Here is a 23,047-nt window from a genome sequence, read left to right as displayed (position 1 = left end):
AGGACAAGCTGAAGCCCCTTCCCAAAAACGCCCTCACCCAACCTCACAGTAATTCCAGAGGGAACCAGGATCTGGCTGGGGGGGCTCAGAGAGGCTCTGTGGGGTCACCATCCCTGGGCTGGGCTGGGGATCCCGCCCCAAGGCCGGCAGGGAGGGAACACCCCATCACTCCTGATTTCCACCACGGAGGGGCCCGGCCCCAGTGTGACCTCCCTGCACTGAGGGACACCGGGAACCAGCACGGCCTCCTCACATCTCCAGGTGCTGGGGGGGCCATTCCCACCTAATGGATCCCCCTCTTTGCATTTTTAATGGCAAAGAGATTAAAGGAATAAATAAATCCAGGGGAAGAGCTCGGGGCCATGGGAGAATCGGGCAAAGCTGCTGCCCCTTCCTCCCACGGGAAGGGGGTTGGAGGAGCCCATCCCAGGCCATCCCCACCCCTGGCTGATCCCGTGGGGAAAACACCTTTCCTTGCCCTGCCATGGGACTTTCCCCTTGCAGCACGGTGGGAGGACTCCCCATTTTTGGGATGCCAGGAGGAATCGGCAGCGTTTTCATTGATTTGGGGGTTGGGTGGGGGGTGGTTTTTTGGGGTTTTTTGATCTTATATAATTTATCAAACAAATTGAAGCCAACGTCCAAATGAGAAATGGAAATGGGAAATGCTCCACGGTAATGAAATCATTCCGGTTGCCTCACAAAGTGCGGGAGGCTCCGTGTCCGTAATGAAATTTCATCCATCTCCCTGCAGAAAGTTTGGGTTTTTTATGAACTGGCATTTCCAAAGGAGCCACGTGGCCTCAGAGACATATGTGTGTGTATATATATATATATTTAACCAGGTCTATTATAGACACTGTGAACAAACATAAGGGAAGCAAAAAAGGAAACGAGGACAATTTAATTTGCCAGAAAATACAATGACATAAAAGAAACAAATTAGATGAAAGGAACGAGGCGATTTCCCCCCCCCCTTCCCCACCAAACCCCCAGCTCAGCCTTTCAAAGCTGCCCAATTAATTTTAACGGGAATTGGGAGAGCGGATTTCTTGAGGCAGGATTGGGGATTGGCAGATCTGACTCCGGAGCAGGCGGGAATGCAGGAGGGTCCCGGCCCTGCTCCCGCTCTGCCGCAGCGGGGACGGATCATGCGGCTGCTCCGGGATAATTCAATTTAGGGAGCGCCAGGAAAGGGAGGAAAAAAAAAGGAGGATGTGCCGGGAGGTGGAGCTGCCGCGGGCGAGGGGAGGTGGGAGGGGGCAGGACCTGTGCAGGGTCCTCGGGCACGGGCATTGCCGGAGCAAAAGTGGCAGCAAACCAGCAGGAGTGGCAGGGTGTGATTCCGTAGCGCTGGGAAGTGTTTGGAACACGAAGGGAAGAAGTTGGTAGTGGTTGTTTCTCTCTCTGGTGCTGCAAGGAGTGTGAGAAGGGCTCAGCTCTGTCCATGTCTTGGTCTCATCTCCCCATCCCTGTCTCTGTCCCTTCCTCATCCCTGTCCCTATCTCCATCCCCAGTCCCACTCCCATTCTTATTTCCATTCTCCTCTCTGTCCCTTTCCCATCTCCCTATCCCAAGACACATCCTTATCCCTGTCGCCATCTCCATCACTATTCCTACCCCCATCCCTGAACTGCTCTCCATCCCCATTCCCATGCTTATTTCCATCCCTGTCCCCTGTCCCCTCCCCTAATTCCCATCCCTCACCTACATCTATCCCTATTCCCATTCTCATCCCTAGTCCCATCCCCATTCCCATTTCCATCCCTGCCCCTGTCCTGCCCTCACCCCTGTCCCCATTCCCACTCCCATTCCCGTCCCCATGCCCCCTCTCCCGGGAGGAGCTGCCAGAGGACACGGGCAGAGCCCAGCGGGGCTGTGCTTGGCCGGGGCCCAGCAGGGCCTCATTTCCCTAAAAGCTTCCTGATAAATTACTCCGGCTCTTGCTCCAGCAAAGGCACTTTGGCTCGTGCTCCACCATCGGGCAGCAGCTCCTCAGCCCCACGCCGGGGACGTGAGTCCATCCCTGCAGCATCCCTAGGGATCCAGTACCAGCCATCCCCCAGGAGCCCCGTCCTGCTCCTGTCCTCCTCCTGCAGCCTTTTTCCACGGATGAGCCCACGGGGGTCGTGTCCCATCCTGGTGGTGATCTTTGGCATCGTTACACCTCCTGACACCGCTCTAACACCCCCATAAACCTGTGATTTATGGCCCACTCCGAGCCCCCAGGATTTACATGGCTCCAGGGATCCATGACATCCTACAGGGAATGCCTGGCTCCGTGGATCCATGGCATCCTGCAGGGAATGAGGCCCATGGGCCACAGATCACACGAGCTTTTGTGGGAAAACCCCCATTTTAATTAACCCCCGTGACCAGCCCCTCTCACTCCCCAGACAGGCTGGAGCTCAGCAGGGAACGCTCCTGCTCTTGCCTTTCGGGTTTTATTGGGAATTTCGGCTCCAGGAGCAGCTCATCTCTTTGGGAGCGAGGCAGAGTGTGGAGAGGCTGCGGCTGTTGTGTTTTACACCGGAATTTTAATTTCCAGTCAGGCTCCACAGCTCACCCAGGGAGCTGCCGGGAGCTCCGGCCTCTCCACCAGAGATGTGTCTCTACCAAATCCAAGCTGGATCTGGGGAGCAGTTTTGGAGCCGTGAAGTTTTGGTATTGGGTAAAGTAGCACCTCCTGGGTCAGCTGGAAAACCCACCAGCACTGGAGCACACGGAACAGGGATGGGCCTGGGGGGCTGATGGAAGCACAGCTCCAAACTCAGGTGAGGAACAGGGAAGGATTTGGATGGTTGACTGGGGAACAAAAAAGTCTGGGAGAGACAGGAGTGGGAGTTCCTTGATCCATCAGTGCCGGTGGCCTCGTTGGGTGTCCGTGTGCCTGTCCCAGTTCCTGCTGCCAAAAGCAGAGAAGCCACTGTCCCCCTCCAGTCAGCAGGGCTTGAGGGGGACAGGCTGAGCCCCCCAGCATTCCCCAGCTCCTCGGGGTTCTCCCGAGCCAGGCTGGGGGTGCAGGGATGCACTTCCACACTTGGAGAGAGCAGGTACAGCTCATGTTCCCACTGTGGAGCACACTGGCATTCCACAGCCCCTGGGGTTCCTTTGTGGCCTCTGCTTTGGAGGTGGGGGCCCAGTGCTCCAAGGGACCCTGATTCACCCCAAATTCCCTCCCAAAGGAATGACTGTTACCCCACTGCACAGGCAAGTGAGGATGGGACACGGGGTTGATACCGCATCCTCGGAGCCCAAGCCCTGTGCTCCCGCTCCTGCCTGGAAAGATAAAAACACCTCTAGTTTGGCTCAGAGCTCACCCAGGCTCCGGCCAAGGCTGCTTCCAGGCTGCTGTCACATCCAGTCCCCGCTCCTGTCAGAGCTGGGGCTCAGGGGTTGACGCTCCCGTGACAATTTGCCATCACATCCCAAGGCAGGAGCTCTCCCTGTCCCGGTGTCAGCGTGATCCGGGCGGGATTTGGCCACGGGCAGTTGGCTGCTGCCCCTGCTCTTCATGAATCTGGACCCACCACCTCCGTGCCTGGCCAAACCTGGAATGCACTGGCAGCGGGCACAGCCCTCCTGGACAGCCCTGCTGCATCCCGGGATGCTGCTGGACAGGATCCCCCCTCACCCAGGGAAGATGGAGCACCCACTTCCCTTGCTGAGAAAGCCAAGGGCCTCCCTCATCCCTCCCTTTCTGGTGAGGAGAGATAAGTCTGTGAAACTCTCCCTGCGGAGAAACCTTGGGATATTTTTCCTCCCTGCCCCTCACCTCCAGCACAGCAGGAGCAGGAGCAGGAGCTCCCCAGGCCCTTCATTAGGAGCTCCTGGACACAGGCAGGTTCACACCCAGAATTTATCAGGAACAAACATAAATCATAAACACCTGAGGAGATTAAACATCAATTCCAAAAGCCTGGCTGCAGCTCCCTTCTCCAGCCTGGATCACAAAGCCCAGCATGGAGCTCCACTGAGAGCAGGCAGTGCAGACAGCAGTGCTCTGAGGGGACCAAGTCTGCCCTGGGAAACAGGGAATGTCTGCTCCAGGTGACAGCAGACAGCCCCTGAGCAGGGCTGGAGCTCTGCTGAGCACAGATCCACTTTCCAGAGGCAGGGAGACAAACCTCGGAGCAGCTGAGCCCAGGGGAGGCTGCCGGGAGAGCAGGAACACGACACACACCACGGGCTGCGAGGGAGGGGGGAGGGCTTTATTGATAGAAAAGTGCAGATAAATAACTCCATAATTCCATCCCTTTGCCAGGGCAGAGGCAGGACTCCACCCCCATCAGCCCCACTGCAGGGTGGGGGGCACTGGCCACCCCCCAGGCGGGGGGGCCTGCAGGGACGGGGGCAGCTCCTGCACTGGGGGCCAGCCCGGGGGGTACTGGAACGGCGCCGGTTTCTCGGGAAGAGCACTGTGAGGGGGACATGGAAAGGGATGGGGTGAGCTGGGCTGTCTCAGTCGGGCAGCAAGGCCATGCTTGGGCTGGGCTTCCCTGTGCCCCCCGCAGTAGAGGAGGGGTTTGGTTATCATCAAGTAGGGATAATCCCAACCCCCATCCCAAATCCATCCCAAATCCATCCCCAGCCCATCCGAGCAGCCAGTGCTCCCAGAAGCAGTGCCTGCCAGCGGGAACTCAGGTGGGAGCACTGAGGGGGGTCAGCAGGCACAGCCCCCCAGGGCACAGCCCGGTGCTGGGAACAGGGTTGGCCCATCCCCTCCGCTCCCCACTCCTCCCACAGCTGAGCTGGGAGAACAACAAACAGGATCAGCAGATGTTTCTCCCCAAGCAGCCCAAATCCCAGCTGCGCACTTCCCAAAGGACAAGGGCCCCTCGGAAATGGAGGAGCTGCCAAACCAATGGGGTGTTTTCACCCAAGGACCCTTCAGCAGAGGGAACAGGCCTCCTCCTCCGACCCTCAGCCTGGGAATCACTTTGTCCCTGCCTCTCTCCCTCAGGTTTACTGGTTGAAGCCCCTGCAAACACCACACTGGGCTGAAGTGCAAGAGCAAGAAGCATCACTTTGTCTCTAGCTTGACCTGGGCAGGTTTAAATTCATGGGAAACTGCATCTTTTCCATTAATTCCTGAGTGCAGGAAGCTCATTTGTTCTCTCCCCCAAGCCCTGACAGCAGCCTTGTGGCTTCTCAGGCCTCTACCTCGGATCCTGATGAATCTTTTTAATTGTTATGCCAGGAGAAACCTAATCAAAGTGTTTTACATAACCCCAGGGAGCAGCAGCACCCTCCCCTCCCTGCGGGGCCGCTGCCGTGGCCCAGAGCCAGCTCCAGGAGCTGAGTGTGTTCCAGCCAACCAACACAGGGCAAAGTCACTTGGCTTAGGGTTTATCTCTGGGATGGGGATTGTCCAGAGAATGCCCAAGATGAGACAGGACTGAGGACAGGCAGCAGCACCTTGGAGAAGGGGTATTTGGTGTCACAGCCCAGCACTGTGGCTCGGGAAGAGGGAATGCTGCAGGGTGGAACAGCACAGCCATCACCTCACGAGCTGCTCCGTGAGCAGCAGGACTAATCAATAGGGAAGATGCCGCCTGGGTACTCAATTCCCTGGGGTCTCATAAGCTACAAGTGCTATCAAAGGTTTGCCTACAGTTGGAGCTGTTGTCCCACGTGGATTTTCCAGGGTTGGGCAAGGTCAAGAGTATTTTCTTCAGAAGGTGTTAATGGGATCCCTCCCCTTTGCCCTCTCCCAGGCTCATGAAACCTGTGGTACCTCGGAGGCTTTGAGGCCTCAGACCCTCTTCTGATGGGAATCAGCAAGTTTTGTTTCTGATGGAAATCAACACCCTCTGTTTCCTTTGGAAACCAGGGTAAAAATCAATCCCACCCTGGCAGAGCTCCACTGCCAAGAGAATCATGGAATCACAGGCTGGTTTGGGTGGGAAGGGATATTAAAGCTCTTAAAGCTCCTCTCCTTCCACCCCTGTCAAGGGCAGGAACACCTTCCACCAGCCCAGGGTGCTCCGAGCCCCAGGAACTCCCCACAGCTCCACCCCAGCTCTCCAGAAAACAAAGGCACAGCCTGACCTCAGAAACAGGCACCAGGTGGAGGATTCCAAACAGAGGGCTGGGACAGGGAAGGGTGGAAGGCAGTGGGGCAGCTCCCCATCCGTGGACATGGACTTCTAGTCCAGTGTGGTGCCAAGGATCCTCACATTTCAGGAACCTCAAGGGCTGCAGGGGGGAGAGGGAGCCCCTTGTCCTTAAAAGTGCTTTCAGGAGGGCCACAATGGGCTCCCCAGGCACCAGGAGCACAGGGACCTGCTGAAAACAGGCCCTGGCAACACAGAACAGCTTCTGTGGCAGACAAAGCAAAGCCCACAGGGGCTCAGAAGGAGAATGTGGGGCTGCAGAGCACGAGGGGGGAAGAGAGGTGACAGGGACAGGCACTGGAGAGGCTGGATAGAGGAAGGGAAGTTTAAATAGTTGGTGTTTAGCTTCTGTAGCAGACGGTTTCTGAGCCTGCAGGGACGGGGAGGCTGAGGAAAAGGCAACAACCCTGGAAATTCTGTGTATCTATGGGGGCAGCAGGGACCAAGTTCTGAAGGTCTGGAAATTCCTCTGAGCATAACCCTCTGAGGAAATCCCTCTGGGAATAGGGATGGCTATCTTCTGTAAGAACTGACCCACCCCAAAATCCAGGGATTCAGGACAAGCAGAGTGGGGCAAGTGAAGTGTTGGGGCTGGAATGTGGGCACCACTGCAGGGCCAAGGGCAGCTGAGCTGAGGCACAGAACAGGCACAGAGGGACAGAACAGTCACGGAGCAACAAGCCCAGACAAGCAGCAGAAGGAAGATCCTGCCCAGGCCAAACAGGGAGAGGACAGGAGCAAACAGAGAAAGAACAAAGAGAGATCTGGCACGTGCCCAAATGTCATTCCATTAAGCCTGCGGCACAGTCAGGTGAGCCAGGAAACAGCCGGCACGGAATCCGAGTGGATACTGTGAGGAGGAGCCAGTTCCAGCCTCCCCCTGGCAGGGAGGGCAGGCAGGGCTGGGGGAGCTGTCAACAGATGAGACCAGGTCCCTGCCACCAAACTCTGGGCATGGATAACTTGCCACCACGCTGGCACTGTCCTTGCAGGTGTGTCTGTGCACCCTGCAGACAGCACGGAGCAGCCTGCTGGTGTGCCTTGTTCCCAAGGCCTGGATTGTCCCCTGGCACACAGGGGGACACACAGGGACAGGTGTGGACACACCTCTGGCAGGGCAGGCAGGGCTGGATCCACACAGGTGCCCCTCACATGTGCTGGGAGTGTGTTAAATGATCACTCCCATGGAGCTGGGATCTCTGACAACCTGCACCTTCCCCCATCCCACCCCTGTTGGGGGATCCTCCCCTGCACCCTGAGGGACGGTGGCAGCAGCCAGAGCACACCTGGGTGATCCCAGACACCTGTACCTGTTACTCTGAGCCACCCTCAGTCTCTGGGCTCTCTTCTCCAGCCAGTCCTCGATGGTGCCAGGTGGGATATCTGCTCCCTCCTGCCGCAGCTCCCTCAGCCTCTTCTCCCCTGGTGAGAGAGGGAGACATCAGGGAGGGCTGGATCAGAGGGAGGGCCGTGAGGCCACCAGGCCCTGGTGCTGCAGTCCTTCCACTCCATTAAACCCGCTGCTCATTACCCTGCACAGTTTCCTATGGTGGAGAGAGTGTGGCAGCCCCTCCTCCTCCTCTGCCCTCCTGCCATCTGATGCTTGGAGTCATCCCTGGTGACAGCTCCAGCCAGGCAGAGCTGGGGACAAGGGCTAAGCCAGCACGGTGGCACTGAGTGACATCTCCCCCGGGGCAGATCATCCTCATCCTCACCTCAAACAGCCTGGGCTGGCCCTGAGCCTGGAGCTGCTCCCAGAGAGGGGTCCCTCCACCTGGCAGGAGGGACTGTGCCACCTCTGCCTGATTAGGTGGGAGTGACAGGGCCATGTGTCCGAGTCGGTGCAGCCCTGGCAGGCCAGGAGAGTCTGGGAGGTTCTGGGAGCAGTTACAGCCGGCCCAGGGATGTCAGAGCTGCTGTCAGGGCTGGTTACGGTGCCCACTGTGACACGTCCCCAGCCCTGCAGAGCCTGGGCAGGAGCTGTCACCAGCATGGGGGCACAGCCAGGGCAGAGGGAGCCAGGGGACCAGCTCCTGCTTTTGGAGCACAGAATGATGTGGGTGGGAAGGGACCATAAAGCCTATCTCATTCCACCCTCTGCCATGGGCAGGGACACCTTCCACTAGCCCAGGCTGCTCCAAGCCCTGTCCAGCCTGGCCTTGGACACTTCCAGGGATCCAGGGGCAGCCACAGTTTCTCTGGGCAACCTGGGCCAGGGCCTCCCCACCCTCCCAGGGAACAATTCCTTCCTGATATCTAACCTAAATTCCCCCCTCTCAGTCTGAACCCATTACTCCTTGTCTTATATTTCTCATGCAAGTTAAGAATGAGGAAGGAAACCAGCAGGAAACCTCTGCTGTCCAGTGAGGGCCCTTCCAACACTTCAGCCCCTCCAGCAGCCCGGGGGGTGTGTGGGGCAGATACCTGCAGACAACCCTGTCCTGCAGACACTCTGTCCTCTCCGGGCAGGAGGGCACGGAGCCAGCGGGGCAGCCCAGTGCTCACCAGTCCCTCCCACTGGGCACAGCTCCACAGGTGCCCAGTTAGCAGAGCTGCCCGGTGTCCCCAGCAGCAGGGAGGGAGCTGGCAGAGAACAGGGTCTAGCAGGAGCCCTTGCCTCTGTGACTGCCACAGCCACAGTGCTGCCAGCATGACAGGCGCAGCGGGACAAGGAGCTGCTCCCAGCGATCACATCTCCAGCCTGCTGGAAACTTCCCACCTAACGTGACGAGGGAACGTGACCCTCGGGAAACCAACCCGAAACCAACCACCGCTGACAGCAAGAAGGGAGCAGAGGCAGCTGTGTGTCATTGCCCTCTGCCCTGCTCATCCAGCCCTGCAGGGGATCCCTGATCCCATTTAGGGATCAGCCAGCCCGGCAGAGCCACCTGCAGCCGTGCCCCCCAGGAGCCCCCTCCGCCCCCACCCACTGTATGTCACACGTTTAAGGAAAATATTACACGTTTCCAGACAGGGTGTGAAATTAATACTGCTTGGGCAGAGTGAAGGATCACTTCATCCTCGTGCTGGCAACCAATTATTCATCTGCCTGTTGAATATTAATAAGGATGGCAGGAATGTGCTACACAATGAGCAGCCGGAGATGGATAATTTGTCATCCAGCCTTTTCATCTGGTGCTGCTGGGAGGGTGACGATGTACTTGGTGCCACCACAGGCAGCCCGCTGTGGGCCTGATGTCCAGGTGCTGCTCTGCAACCTGCTGATAAGGCTGGAGATGGGGCTATTCCAGGCTCCTACAGCTGTTCCCCAGGATCAAAGCCCCTGCAGAACTACCTGGGGTCAGCCCAGCCACCTGGCCAGGTGGGGAAGGGGCAGCCAAGAAGCTCAGTCTGCAGAGCTGGGCACTGCTCAGACTCAGAGCACGCAGGTCCAGCTCCCAGGTTAGACTTCCCTGGCAGCCTTGACCACCTTACTTCCCTTTGTTCCAGGTGTCTCCATCTGCTGAGCACCTGGGCACATCCCACCTTGGCGAGGGGACCAGCAGTGGTTGTGACGAGTCAGGGAAGAAAATCGCAGAGAAACCTCTCCCAGTTCTTCCCACCACCCAGATTTCCTCTTCATCCAGCTCAAAGCCCAACACAGAACACACCATTAACAGATGAAGCCTCTCTGTTCAGAGCAGGGAGCCTGAGCACCACACCAGGAACTGGTGGGAGTCCAGGGACTTGAGCAGCCCCAACTTCAGTCCCATCCAGAAAAGTTCCCTGCTTGCAGTGGGATCAGTTCAGGCTCACACTGGGCTAAATGAGGCCCCAGGTGTCCCCCTGAGAAAGATATCCCTGTTCTCACTACTGCCTGAGTTACTGCTCCAGAGCATCCCAACCCTCAGGCTCAGAAATGGGCAGCAGGGACAGGCAACCCTCCTGCCTCGATGCCATCAGAAAGGTGATTCTTTCATCTCATCTTCCTCTGGAGCACACACATCCCATCTAGGGACCACTAAACCTCCCCTGAGATTGGCAACACCTCCTGAATGCCAACAGGTATTCCAAGAAGTAGCTGAAAGGCCTTTACCAGCCCTTCCTCCCCACCCGTGGCCAGGCTGCAGTGGGTGTGAAAGTGCTTGCCCTCCTCCTCCTCCTCACTGTGGTGTTTGTTTCAAAGTCTATTTACAGCCAATTAACAGAGTGTCTGTAGTGGTGAAGCACCTCTAATGATGCCAGAGTGGGAGCCCACATTATCTTCCCTACCCATGCAACTTTTACCAGGGGGTCTCTTCCTGAGCGAGGCATCTCTGTCCCAGAGATGGAGCCCCCAGGACGGGAGGGTCACCCAGCAAGGGGATGCACAAGAAGTCCTTCAGCTGCCTCCCTGGGGGGGGAGGTGATGTGGGACCCCAAACTCCTCCAGAGCACATGAACAGTGTCAAACCATGGCTGAGATGATGCTGATGAATCCCCGTGCCAGGAGCAGCAGAACAAGCCGACTGTGAGCTCTCCTCCCGCTCAGCGCCCAGTTAAACCAGTTGGCTGCAGCCACCCCAGCAGAGTCCCTCGTGTCCTTCCAATCTCATGGATACACCACAGACACTCCACCAGCTGTGCCCTCGCCCTCCCCTCGCAGCCCTGCCTGGCTGGAGCTCACCAGAGCCCGGGCTGGGTTGATTCCCCTTGCACCGGGGACACGGATTACAGGGAGCCAATAACTCTGAGCAAGAGGATGGCAATTTGACAGTGACTTTTTCTGACACGACTGTACTTAAAATGACAGCCTGGAAGTGTCTGGCTGATGAATGATGCAGCAGATGCAGAAGGCTAATGCTTTGATGCAGGAGCAGCTGGGAATATCTCTCCCTCCCTGCCGAAGGTGTAAACTGTTGCTTCTTGATGAGGCTATTCTACAGGGTGCAGAGATGCTGAAGCCAAAGTAGGCCACGCTCCAAGCTGTTCTAGAACAGGGAACTGTCCAGAAATTTTCCTACCTAACCCACAAGACTTACACAAACAACAGGGTGAACTCCCTGCATTAAAAAGGCCAAATGTTAAGGACAATGTAATGTTTCCTTTGGCTGAGATAAAAATGCCTTGTTAGCGAGCTACACTCAGCGGAGACTCAGGCGCAGGTTCAATATTTACATGACAAAAAGAGTGCCCTCACGGTTTAGCAGTGCTTAAAAAAGTCAGGCGAGGCTTTGCCTGCACCAGAGCTGAGGAAAGGGGGGTTAAGCAGCACTGTGGACCCACCAGGAGACTGTCCCTTTATCTCACCAGCCTGGTCACCTCCGGCACGGTCCCACCAGGCTCTGCACAAGGTGGGGAGGCTCTGGAGGTTCCAGCCTCTCTGCTCCTCTCAAATCACCACCCACTGCCGGCTCCAAGCCTGTCCGAACCTCCCAGCCGGGAAATCTCCGTGGACACCGGCAGGCTGCTCCAGCCCGCTGCTCCAGCCCACGCTGTCCATCCCGCTGGCTGTGGCCTGGGATGGCCCGTGGCACAGAACCCCCAGGGGTGGCTGGGAATGCAAATGGGACGGTACTGATGGAGGACCGGGTCTCCTGTGTGTGTAACACAGCCTGCCACACACGAGCTTGCCTTCAGCCCAGCCCCTGAGACACGGATGCCTCACTGCAGTGTCCCCCTGGCTCTACCTCTCCCCCACCACGTCCTGCTGAGCCCTTCCCTCCACCAAACCCCTCCAGGCTCTCTGATCCCAGTGAGGGTCTGTGCGAGGCTCCTCTCACACAGGATTCTCACAGAGCCACGCACACCAGAGGTGAGGACTGAGCTCCCCAACCGGCACCCTCCCCAGCCAGCGCTGCTTCAGGGCTAATTGGTGAATTAAGCGTTTCACTCCTAACACAAATACAAGGTTTCCAAGGAATCCCCCGGGCGCGGCTCTCAGCAGCCAATGCTTCACTCCGAGCCGACCCGTTTGACTGCAGTCAATATTCAATAAGCAGGGTAATTGGCGAGGGAAGCTGCCCGAGCGCAGAGGAGCTGCCAGCCCTCCCCGGCAGCTCCGCTCCGCTCCAAGGAGCTCTCACTTCCCCCGCAGGAACAGCCGGCACCGACTGGAAACGCCACAGGTTCCTGACACCCTGTGCCACCCCCGGGGCCCGGCAGGGAGAGGTTTTGGGCTGGGCTGGAGGCTCTGCCCTCTGGGGAGGGCTGCAGCACTCGGTCCCCGCGGAGGTTTATTGACTTCCAGCATAGATCAGAGATCGATGCGGAGTCACCCCGGGCAGGCACGCACACTGACTCAGCACGGAGAGTGCGGGAACAGCTCCCCGGAGCCTTCCCCGAGCTCGGCCTCCCCCAGTCGGGCCCTTCAGGGGGCCGGGACAGGCTCTGCCCCACACCCCCCCAACATCTCACATCCCACACACACGCTTCCAAGTTCAGCCGGGTTTTCCCAGACTACTGGCAAACCAAGAGCTGGCTCCAGGCAGCAGGGTGGGCACCAGGGCTGCTCCAAGCTGGGCTGCACTGGGAGCAGGTCGAGGAGGGCTCTGAGGCCATGTCTGGGTGCTGTGCCCAGTGCTGGGCTCCCTGTACTGGACATACTGGAGGGAGTCCAACAAAGGCAAGAGACAATGGGCACAACCCAAAACACAGGAATTTCCATAAGGAATTTCCATGTAAATATTTAAAAAAATATACATTTTAATTGTGAATGTAGTCAAACACAGGCTCAGGTTGCCCCCGGGGCTGCAGAGTTTCCAGCCTGGGAGATACTCAAAACACAACTGGAAGTGCTGCTGAGCACCCTGCTTGAGTTCACCCTGCTTGGAGCAAGGGCAGGTTGGGACCAGATGATCTCCAGTGGAGATCTCAAGCATTCCACAGGTTCTCACCAACACCTCACTCACACTCCCTGGAAGTGTCCAGGGCCAGGTTGGACGGGGCTTGGAGCAGCCTGAGATAGTGGGAGGTGTCCCTGCCCGTGGCAGGGGGTGGATGAGATGAGCTTTAAGGTCCCTTCCCACCCAAACCATCCCACGATTCTGTGATTTTCTCCAACCACTATGGAGAAAACAGAGCTGTCACCCCTTTTAGGGAAAAGAGGTGGGAGTCCCAGAATGAGAAAGCTCAGAAGTTCTCTGGAGGCTCCCAGCAGGGAGCAGGTGACACCGACCCTCTGCCCACACCTCAGTTCCACCAAAGCCCCATGAGCAGAGGCCATTCCTGGATCCAAGCCCCCCTGTCCTCTCCTCAGCACAGCCCCACAGCAGGCCAGCTCTTCCCACAGGTGGAAGCAGCAGCTCCCTGGTAATGGCAGAGAGGAGGGGGAAATCCAATCCATAAATTTAAGGGGAAGTGATGTACCAGTGCCCTCTGCTGCTGACAGTTTTTATTCCCTGACTGAGCAAAACCCCGTGGGCTCACAAAGCCCACTCCAGGCTCCTGCTGCCAAGTGGTAACAGCACAGCCCAGCTCCAGGTTTGTGTCCATGCCAGCAGCTCCAGAGCAGGACAAACTGCAGCATTCCCGGGCTCCAGGCTCTCCCAGCACTGGGAGGCAAGGAGGGAGCACAGCCTGCACAACTTCCCCCTGCAGCAACTGCCCCTGCAAGGAGACCCCTGGACATTTCCTCGCTGGAGGACTCACCTTGAACCTGAGCACTGAGCTTCTCCAGGTCCTGCTCTGTCATGTGGGAAAATCTGCAGTTGGACCCAAAATCACACTGTCCTGGAACAAATGGGGAGATTTGGAAATTCAGTTTCAGTTTCAAAATCCACTAGGTTAGATATCATGGGAAGGGTTGTAAAGCACTGGAATGGAGGAGTCACCAGCCTGGAAGTGTTTAAAAACACACTTGTGGATGTGACACTTGAAGACATGGTTTAATGGTGAACACGGTTGTGCTGGGTTGATGGGTGGATTTGGTGATGCCAAAGCTCTTTCCCAAACTTGGAAAAGCCATGGAGCTCCGTGAGAGGCGCCCACAGGAGATCCTGCCTTGTGCAGGCAAACCCAAGCTCCACTTCCATCATCCCTCCAAGCTGCATGCTGGACACACAGGCCCGAGCCCCTCGGGCTGGCTCTCCATGGAGCTGCTGGAGCTCAGGGATTTACTTCCACCTCAGAACTCCTCACCTGTCTGCAGGAACTTCCGACAAGGTTTCTTGGTTTGCTCCTCCTGCAGGATGGCGGCGGCATCTGGGGAGACAGCGGGAGAGAGCAGCTACAGCCCCCGTGCCCAGCAACGCCCCACCCTGTCCCACACAGCCCAGGAAGCAGAGGGAGGCACAGAACACACAGGCAACGGTCTCACAGCCAGCTGAACCTAAACTCAGTCCTTGCTGCAGCCAGAATGCACTGCCCTGCTCTCCTCTGAGACCCTGGATGCACATTCCCACCGCATTCCTCAGGTGGCACTGACAAGTGAGACAAGTCAGAGCCTGTCTCCGTTTTGCCTCTGAGACTGCTTGATGCAACAGCGCCAGGGCACACAGAGTCATCAGTGTGGATGAACCACACCTGCTGATTTATTTTCTAATCCCACTGCCCCACCTCCTCCATGCCCTCCCCAGTCCCAGGAAGGGAGTGGCAGCCAGCTGGGAGCACCCACCTCGGAATAAGTCGTACCAGGCTCTCTTAGCCCGGAGGTGCTGCACTCCATTGAGGTGTTTCTTCCTGTTGTGCAGGTTGTCCTGAAAGGACCTGTCACAGTAGTCACAGAAGTACCTTTTCCCCATGTCTTGTCCTGGCAGAGCAGCCTCAGCACGGCCTGGGAACCATCAGGCAGCTCCTCGGCACCCAGCCATGGGAACGGAGGATCCAGGATTTACAGCGCCTGCTTCCGAAGGAGGACAACTCCAATCACTCGGGGTTGGCAGACAGAGAGAGAGGTGAGACCCAACAGTTTATATCCTTGTCCATCACAGACTGCTGGGGCAGGATCTGCTGCCTGCACATGAGAGGAAGGGCTTGGATCTGCATTTATCTCTGTCACTCTGCTGGAAGAATTCTCCTTTCACACAAAATAGAGATCCAGAGAGCCAAAGGCTCCAGGGGAGGTGCACCAGAAACCATCCAGAGTGCAAACAGAGGAGCTGGAGGTCCTGGGGACCTTGAACCACAACCTCCACGAGCTGCCATGTAGGAGGAAGGAAATTCCCCCGTGTCCACCTCTGCAGGGAAAGGAAGGAACTCAGCAAAGATACTTGTTTTATCCTCAGAGATAGAACAAAAGGTGATCTCACCTGCCCTGCAGGTGGGAAACTGCCCTGCAAACACTACAGGCCATGACACTTCCTTCAGCCCACCCAGACAGCCCTTTTCTCCTGTACACCATGGCCTGCTCCCCTCGCCCTCCCCAGCCTGTGGCACCGAGGAGTGTCTGCCCCGAGCACAGCACGGACATCACACCAGCCCTACAGCCAGGAGAAAACAACCCCAACTCCACAGCCACTGAGAACAACCTGGACATTCCTGGTCCTTCTCCCCCAGGGAAGAGGGAAACATATCCCACAGGTAGCCTGGAGACTCTGATGAGGAGAACTGAGGAGAGACAGGACAGAATTTGGGAGCTCCCATCCATGCTGGGCCTGGAGCCACTGGCTCCAGGTGAGATCAGCCTGTATTTTACCTTTGAGGCACCCATCCCATGGGATGTCCCTGCTGGAGGTGCCCCAGACACCCTGAAGGAGCTGCAAGTTCCCTCCTGAGGGATGTGAAGGCACCTGATGAAAGCTAAAGATGGATGGACTGGGAGATAAACTCCAAAAGCAACTCTCCACGTTTTGACACCTTGACAGCTGAATGCATTTAAAAAATGGCATGGAGAGCAGCAGCAGAAATAAAGATTTCCTAAATAAAACAGGACCAGAATCAATCACAGCCTCCCAGATGATTCCTCAGGCTCAGCAGGAAGAGCAGAGCTCCAGGCAATCCCTCGGAGCCTGGTGTGCCGAGCACAGGGGGGGCTGCCAAACCTCCTGCCATCCATCCATCCATCCATCCATCCATCCATCCATCCATCCATCCATCCATCCATCCATCCATCCATCCATCCCCTGCTCCCCAGAACTGCAGCTTCAAAGTCAAATTGCTGGAAATCCCTGAGGCCTCAGACACAGGTTGAGGTGAAGCCTCCCCAGCTGCATTTGATGGAATAACTTTCGGATTGTTTTGAATCGCCTTGAAAACCTCCACACCAAAGGTGAAACACTCAGAGGTTCCAACAGGATTGGAAACCAGCTGTGGCTGCCCCTGGATGCCTGGAAGTGTCTAAGGCCAGGTTGGATGGGTTGGAGCAACCTGGTCTAGTGGGAGAGGGTGGGACTGAATGAGCTTTAGGGTCCCTTCCAAGCCAAACCATTCCATGATTCTCCTTGTTGGAGGTGGTCAAACTCCTTGATCCACAAACCCAATCAGACCTGGCTCCTGCCTGGAATTTGTAACAGCTGACATTGTCCTGCTGCAGCCCAAGAAACCAAACCCAAGTGCTGTTTAATGAACAGGGATCCATAAATTCCCTCATCCCTCACTAGATCATCCCAGAGTTTTCCAGCCCGCTTTGCTGCACTGTGGTGGGGCTGCTGGAATCCAAAGGGAACACGTCTGGCCCACTGGCAGACTCTGCTTTTGAGTGCTGAGAACTCCCCCTTTCACACCTCATTCCACAGTCTCCCAAAGTTCCTGGTGACATAAAAAGCTCCCTGTCTCAGCCCTGGCTCCTGCACTCCATCTCTGCAGAAGCAGAGATGCTGCAAACAGGGAAAACAAATGAGATTCTGCAGTGGTCCCACACAAGTTTGCAGAGCTCTCCCGGGGAATTGTGCCTGCGGAAGCCCAGCAGCAGCCAGCCTTTGAAATCGGGTTTCAAACTTTCCCTTTCATCACCCCGACAGCAATAATTGCAGAAGCTCCTTCCCCCTCCTTCCCCTCCAAAAAAAAAAACAAGGCAGAAAGCTCCTACAGATTCCAGGCAGATCCCACAGCTGCTCCGGAATTCTCTGAGCAATTCCCATTGCAGGGGACGAAGGAATGAAGCAATTAGAGGAGCATGGGATTCTCACTGAGATTGCCCCTCCAGTGATCACACCCAACACTCGCTCCCATCTTTTTAAGGATTCCACTGCATGGATATCTGGCTGGATTGTGCCAGCTCTCTGCAGCACCAGCGCTCGGCGAGTCCGGAGCAATCAAAGCTGCTTTCTGAGCAGCCCCAACCTATTTCCATCTCCCCAAACGGCTCCAGCAATAAACAAAGAGCATTATTCAGCTGCAAACAGAGATGGCTCCTAATTAAATCCATCTTGGCCACGATGAAATCAAGGAAACGTGGCTGCCCTGTAAAGAACAGCCCATCTCCTCCCAACAGCTCCACACCCTGATTTGCAACTGAATCGAGGAGCTGAGACCCCCCAGACCCTCCACAGCCACGGACGCTCCCAGACAGGCTCTGTGCCAGCTTGGAAGAGCTCCTGGAGAAATGCAAACACACAAAAAAACAACCACGGGGGCTTTGTCTTGTACAGAAGTGTAACACAACTCCTCTGCTGTGCCTCCCGGAGCACTGAGGCACCTCCCAGGCGTGGCACAGCCAGTGAGGGGCCTGGGACCGCTCCACCCGAGCTCTTCTGTCCATCATTCCACGTTTTCCCTGCTCCAGCCGCTGCCCAAACACTCTACGTTGCTCTGTGCCGGCTACAGATTTTAGCTGGGACTCTTGGGGGGTGTTTCACGGGGCAGGGGGGGAAGGTGACCCTGAAATGGGCACACACAGACTGTCTGTGTCTGGGTGGAGCCCCAAGAGCTGCTGCTGGGCCCTGACCTCAATTTCCTGCCTTCTCCCAGCCCAGGCCTGGGGCCATTCCAGCCACTTTGGATATCCAGGCAGATGTGAAGTTAATTAAATCCAAGTGTCAAGCTTATGACACTCAGCTGCCAATTTAAATGGGCTCAGATCTGCAGGGAGACTTGGGCTGGCAGAGTCTGCTGGCACCTTCCTGTGACAGGTCCTGCTTTCCATTTACCTGCTGTAAATCATGGAATCGTGGGATGGTTTGGGTGGGAAGGGACCTTACAGCCCATCCAGTTCCACCCCCAGCCATGGGCAGGGACACCTCCCACTATCCCAGGCTGCTCCAAGCCCTGTCCAGCCTGGCCTTGGACACTTCCAGGGATCCAGGGGCAGCCACAGCTTCTCTGGGAATTCAATCCCAGCCTTTCCCCACCTCACAGCCAGGAATTCCTTCCCAATATCCCATCTATGCCTGCCCTCTGGCAGCAGGAAGCCACTCCCCCTTGTCCTGTCACGGAATCATCACGGAATGAGTTGGGTTGGGAGGCACCTCAAAGCCCATCTCCCTCCACCCCCTTCCCAGGGGCATGGACACCTTCCACTGGAAATCCAGGGCATGATTTGGGATTAACACCAGCCTGACCATACACAAACCTGCCTGGTGGCAGCAGTTCCTGGACTGTTGGGGACATTTGTCTTAGATAATCCTGAGCAGTTCAATTTGAAAAATAATAACTGAGCTTTTCCAACCTCTGCTCTGTGGGAGCAGGGACAGCCCCCAGGGAATGGCTGGAGCTGTGCCAGGGCAGGTTCTTCCCCCAGAGGGTGGTTGGCACTGAACAGGCTCCCCAGGGCAGTGGGCACAGCCCCAAGGCTGCCAGAGCTGCAGGAGGGTTTGGACAACGCTCTCAGGGATTGTTGGGGTGTCTGGGCCAAGGGTTGGACTGATGATCCTGGTGGGTTCCTCCCAGCTCAGGATATTCTGTGATTCCAAAGGTATAACATCATACACAGGGCACAGGAATGTGTCAGGCATATTCCAGGCTTCCAGCACGAGCAGAGGCTTTTCCCTAACCCAGAAAAAAATCCCACAGATCCCCCCAGTCGCTGTATGAGAGAACCAAACATAAATAAATCAGGAGAAGTGACTCTGCAGCCAGACCTTGTGCTATTTCTGAGTGGGTGAGACAAACAAAACGACAGAGCAGAGTCACTTGAGGGTCTGCTCTGGAATTTCATGTAGATGCTCATTTAACAACAACCCTGCGGGGGAACAGCTTCAGTTTTAGGATTCCTGAGTCCCCAGTGTCTGTCCTGCTTTCCTAACCCCAAATTTGTCTCTCTGTCCTGGGCCACCCTGGGACCCCTCTGCCCTTACTGAGGTTAAACAGAGAAAAACACAAGGAGAAGGTGGCAAAAGGGAATGTTCCCACTTCTGTTCTACCACATGGGGCCACATCTCACTGCTCCCGAGGCCTCTGGAGCCTGAGGGTCCTCTGGCCCAGGTTGCCCAGAGCAGCTGTGGCTGCCCCTGGATCCCTGGAAGTGTCCAGGGCCAGGTTGGACGGGGCTTGGAGATACCTGGGATAGTGGCCATGGCAGAGGGTGGGAATGAGATGAGCCTTAAGATCCCTTCCAACCCAAACCATCCCACGATTCCATGATTTATGAGCTCCACACCACTCTCCCTCTCACCCCACACTGTCACCGACCACCCTCCACACCCCCAGAAAACACTCAAACTGCCCCCGCTCCGCCAGGGGCGAGCAGAGGGCAGCGACCACAGCCCCTTCGTGTCCCCGTCACCCCTGAGGGCAGGGCAGGGCAGGGGGGACTCTGCCTCCTCTGCCCCTCAGCCTCCCGGCCCCAGCCCGCTCTGGGTGCCCGCACAACCGTGGCCGGGCTGGTTTCACGGCACAAAGCCCGACCTAAACCCTCGGGCTGCCCGGCGGGGCCGCTCAGGGGAAGCGGGGCGGGACGGGGCCGAGCGGGAGCCCCCTCACTGCGACCCCTCACGGAGCCCTTACAGGGAGCCTTTACAGGGACCCTTCAGAGGGAGTCCTCACACGGAGCCCTCACGGACCCCTCACAGAGACCCCTCACAGAGATCCCTCACACGGAGCCCTCACGGACCCCTCACAGGGATCCCCCTCAGAGGGATCCCCTCACAGAGCCCCCCCCGTCCCGCTCCCCCCGGCCCCGCTCACGCACCTCCAGCCAGGCCCGCGCCGCGCCGCCTACAACTCCCACAATGCCCCGCACACCGCCCGGCACTCCCGGCACCGCCTACAACTCCCAGCACGCCCCGCGCACACAGCGGGCACAGCGCGCCGCTCTCCCGGCACCGCCTACACCCCCCATGGTCCCCCGCGGGGCCGCGCAGGCGCGGTGCGCGCGGCCAAGATGGCGCTGCTGCGGCAGGTGTACGGGGCGCTGTTCCGCCGCACCTCCACCTTCGCGCTGTCCGTCGTGCTGGGCGCCGTGCTCTTCGAGCGCGCCTTCGACCAGGGCGCCGACGCGCTCTTCGAGCACCTCAACGAGGGGGTAAGGCGCGGGGAGAGGCCGGCAGCGGCACCAGGGGCGCGGGCCCGCGCTGAAGGTCAGGCCGGCCCCGCTGGGCCACGCCCCGGGGGCCGGTCCTGAACTGTTCCCGACGTGTCCCCGGGCCGGTCCTGAACTGTTCCCGACGTGTCCCCGGGCCCGCAGTGTGGCTTCACGGCTCTCGTGGCGCTCGGTGGTCGCGGCTCCAGGCTGCCCTTGGGCTGCGGAGCCGCTGGAAGGGCCGTGGGAGGCGGTGGGAGCAGGAGGGGGGAGAAAGAGCTGATTCTGTGCTCTGTCCTCCTCCCCCCCGGCTCGGCCGGGCGGGCCCTGGCACGGGGAGGGCGTGGGCGCTGCCGGGTCGTGCTGGGACGCAGCGCCAGAGCCCCGGGGTGAGCGGGATCAGGTCGTTCTCGTGTTCCCAAGCACGGCTGTAACGGGATGGTGACTGCCCAGGGTCACCTGCAGGGGACAAACAGCGGCTTCCTCTTCACTTGGGGAAGGCCTGAGAGCCCCTTCCAGGGCCTAAAGGGGCTCCAGGAGAGCTGGAGAGGGACTGAGGACAAGGCATGGAGGGACAGGACACAGGGAATGGCTTCCCACTGCCAGAGGGCAGAGAGAGATGGAGTATTGGGAAGAATTTTTCCCTGTGAGGGTGGGGAGGCCCTGGCCCAGGTTGCCCAGAGAAGCTGTGGCTGCCCCTGGATCCCTGCAAGTGTTCAGGGCCAGGTTGGATGGGGCTTGGAGCAACCTGGGCTCGTGGAAGGTGTCCCTGCCCATGGCAGGGGTTGGAACAGGATGGGCTTTAAGGTCCCTTCCAAACCATTCCAGGATTGTGTGACTGGGATTGTTCTGTTCCTGTATCTCCAGGAGCAGAACTGCCCTCTCTGGTCGGGGTGGGAATTCAAGGCAGGGTGACTGGGATACTCCAGTCCAGAGCAGGAGGGAGGGGATTTTCTGCAGCTTCCTCCCTGTCCAGACTAAAAGCCAGGAGCTCCCTCTGTCCCTCAGATCCAGCCCAGGGCTCCCTCCCCACCTCCCCAGGCAGGGTGACTGTAAAATATAAACTATAAAATAACATTTTAGAGCGAAATGTTATCCCAGCACCTCTGAAAAGCCTTTGCTTTGCTTTGCCCCCAGAAACTGTGGAAGCACATCAAGCACAAGTATGAGAACTGAGCAGCTCAGCAGCAGGAGCAGGGAAGGATTCGGCCTCCTGACACCGGGAATGGATTCCTGATGGAACAGCTCCGAGCCAGAGTGGATCAGCTGCCCACTGAGCTGGTGTGAGGCAGGATGGACTCCGGGGGTGCTGCTGTTCCTGACTCACAGTGTTCAAATAAAACTCTGTCCATGTCTCATGTGTGTGTGTGTCTGTGTGTGTGTTCACCTCACCCATCCTTTGGCTTCCTTGGGCCTCCCCCTCTCCAGAGGATGGAGAGTGGGTCAGTACAGCCCCATTCCTTAGTTCCAAGGCATTTTAAAATGCCTAAAATTTCAAATAAGCCTCCTAAAAATGGTTGGAAAGCCTTGAAAGCACTTCCAGAGCTGTGGTTTAGTGACAACCCTTGGCCTGTACCTGAGGAGAACTCGGAGAGGGAGGAGCAGCTCTTGTCTTTCTTCTGGCCTGTTCACAGAAAAGGGGTTCAAAATCATTCACATCATCTGTTGGTCCTGTGCAGGGCTGGGGGAGGTTCCTGGCCCCTCTCAGCACTGCAGGTGCTGCTGCAGCCCTGCCCCAGCACTGGTAAATCTGCCCAGCACTGCCCCTTGAGCTCTGAACAGGCTGAGTGTGCCCAGCACTGCTGGGCTGAAAATGGGGGTGGTGTGCCCAAAACCTCCTCAAAAGGGATGTGGATCCCCCCCCTAATTATTTCTGTGCCTTCTGGCTCTTCAGATGGCTCCAGGGGCAGGAGTCACCGTAGGTTTGTGTGGTAGCACCAGCATGCCCCCACCCTGGGATCCAAGGGGAGCTGCTGGGAAGGGAGAGGAATTGCTCAGTCACCCCCAGCAGCTGGATCAGGGGAGTCATGGAATGGTTGGGATGGGAAGGGACCTTAAAGATGATCCAGTTTCATCCCCCTTCCCTGGGCAGAGCCATTCCCTCCTCAGCAGCCTCACCGAGGAGCCCAGCCCTGGCTCTTTCCAACACCTGTGTATCCCCAGGAAGGGATGTTTGGGTACTGTTTGGGGTAATGATCCAGTTAATCACAGCTCTTTTGGGAGATCTGGCTCAGTGATTCCTGCTGTCCCCCAGCCCAGCAGCCACATCCCTTCCCTCTTCATTTTCCCTAATCAGGAGGAATTTCAGCCAGCGCTGGGGCAGCAGCTTCACTGCCTTTGCAAATGGGCACCAGGGGCGAAACATTTGCTCTAAAAACACAAGGAGGACTTAAAAAAACGTGGTGTTTTTAGAGCCAAACCCAACCCCAGCTGTGCCAGTCCCAGCTGTGCTCTGTGGAGACGTTCAAGGGGAAGGTTTCAGTGTTCCTGGGACGAGCCCAGCCCGGGAGTGCCAGCTGGCTCTGCAGTGCTGCTGCTCCACGCTGAGCAGCTCAGAGAGAGGTGCAGGAACCAAGGCTGAATGCAGGATGAGGGGGAGGCAGCACTGCAGTGGGCAGCAGGGAGGGACTGAGGGAGCCCAGGGAGCAGGAGCTGCAGGAGAGCAGAGTTACCCTAG

At 57.5% G+C, this 23,047-nt stretch overlaps 3 protein-coding genes across 3 annotated transcripts in view; 2 read left to right on the top strand and 1 right to left on the bottom strand.

The window, feature by feature from the left end:
* Positions 1-23,047, top strand: part of MTMR3 (myotubularin related protein 3) — a 137,071-nt gene that overhangs the window by 384 nt on the left and 113,640 nt on the right. The window lies entirely within an intron of this gene.
* On the bottom strand, positions 4,191-20,103 carry ZMAT5 (zinc finger matrin-type 5). Its single transcript, XM_050318314.1, has 6 exons — positions 20,041-20,103; positions 14,650-14,874; positions 14,175-14,237; positions 13,686-13,766; positions 7,427-7,538; positions 4,191-4,418 (listed from the first exon to the last, which is right to left on the bottom strand). The coding sequence occupies exons 2-6, from the start codon at positions 14,774-14,776 to the stop codon at positions 4,289-4,291; spliced, it is 513 nt and encodes a 170-aa protein (XP_050174271.1). The 5' UTR covers positions 14,777-14,874; positions 20,041-20,103; the 3' UTR covers positions 4,191-4,288.
* On the top strand, positions 20,212-21,725 carry LOC126641522 (cytochrome b-c1 complex subunit 9). The gene is made up of 2 exons (XM_050318318.1): positions 20,212-20,373; positions 21,508-21,725. The coding sequence occupies exons 1-2, from the start codon at positions 20,233-20,235 to the stop codon at positions 21,544-21,546; spliced, it is 180 nt and encodes a 59-aa protein (XP_050174275.1). The 5' UTR covers positions 20,212-20,232; the 3' UTR covers positions 21,547-21,725.

This window comes from Myiozetetes cayanensis, unplaced genomic scaffold, assembly GCF_022539395.1.
Source record: "Myiozetetes cayanensis isolate MyiCay16 unplaced genomic scaffold, myiCay2020 scf21, whole genome shotgun sequence".
NCBI classification, from domain to species: Eukaryota; Metazoa; Chordata; class Aves; order Passeriformes; family Tyrannidae; genus Myiozetetes; species Myiozetetes cayanensis.
This window is presented reverse-complemented; position numbering and strand designations above follow the sequence as displayed.

Coding starts and splice junctions, on each gene's coding strand:
- LOC126641522 (XM_050318318.1), top strand. CDS start 20,233: ATGGCGCTGCTGCGGCAGGTGTACGGGGCGCTGTTCCGCCGCACCTCC. Junction 20,374..21,507: donor TCGAGCACCTCAACGAGGGG/GTAAGGCGCGGG, acceptor CTTTGCCCCCAG/AAACTGTGGAAGCACATCAA.
- ZMAT5 (XM_050318314.1), bottom strand. CDS start 14,776: ATGGGGAAAAGGTACTTCTGTGACTACTGTGACAGGTCCTTTCAGGAC. Junction 14,238..14,649: donor CTGGTACGACTTATTCCGAG/GTGGGTGCTCCC, acceptor CTGTCTCCCCAG/ATGCCGCCGCCATCCTGCAG. Junction 4,419..7,426: donor AGGGTGGCTCAGAGTAACAG/GTACAGGTGTCT, acceptor TCCCCCTCACAG/TGCTCTTCCCGAGAAACCGG.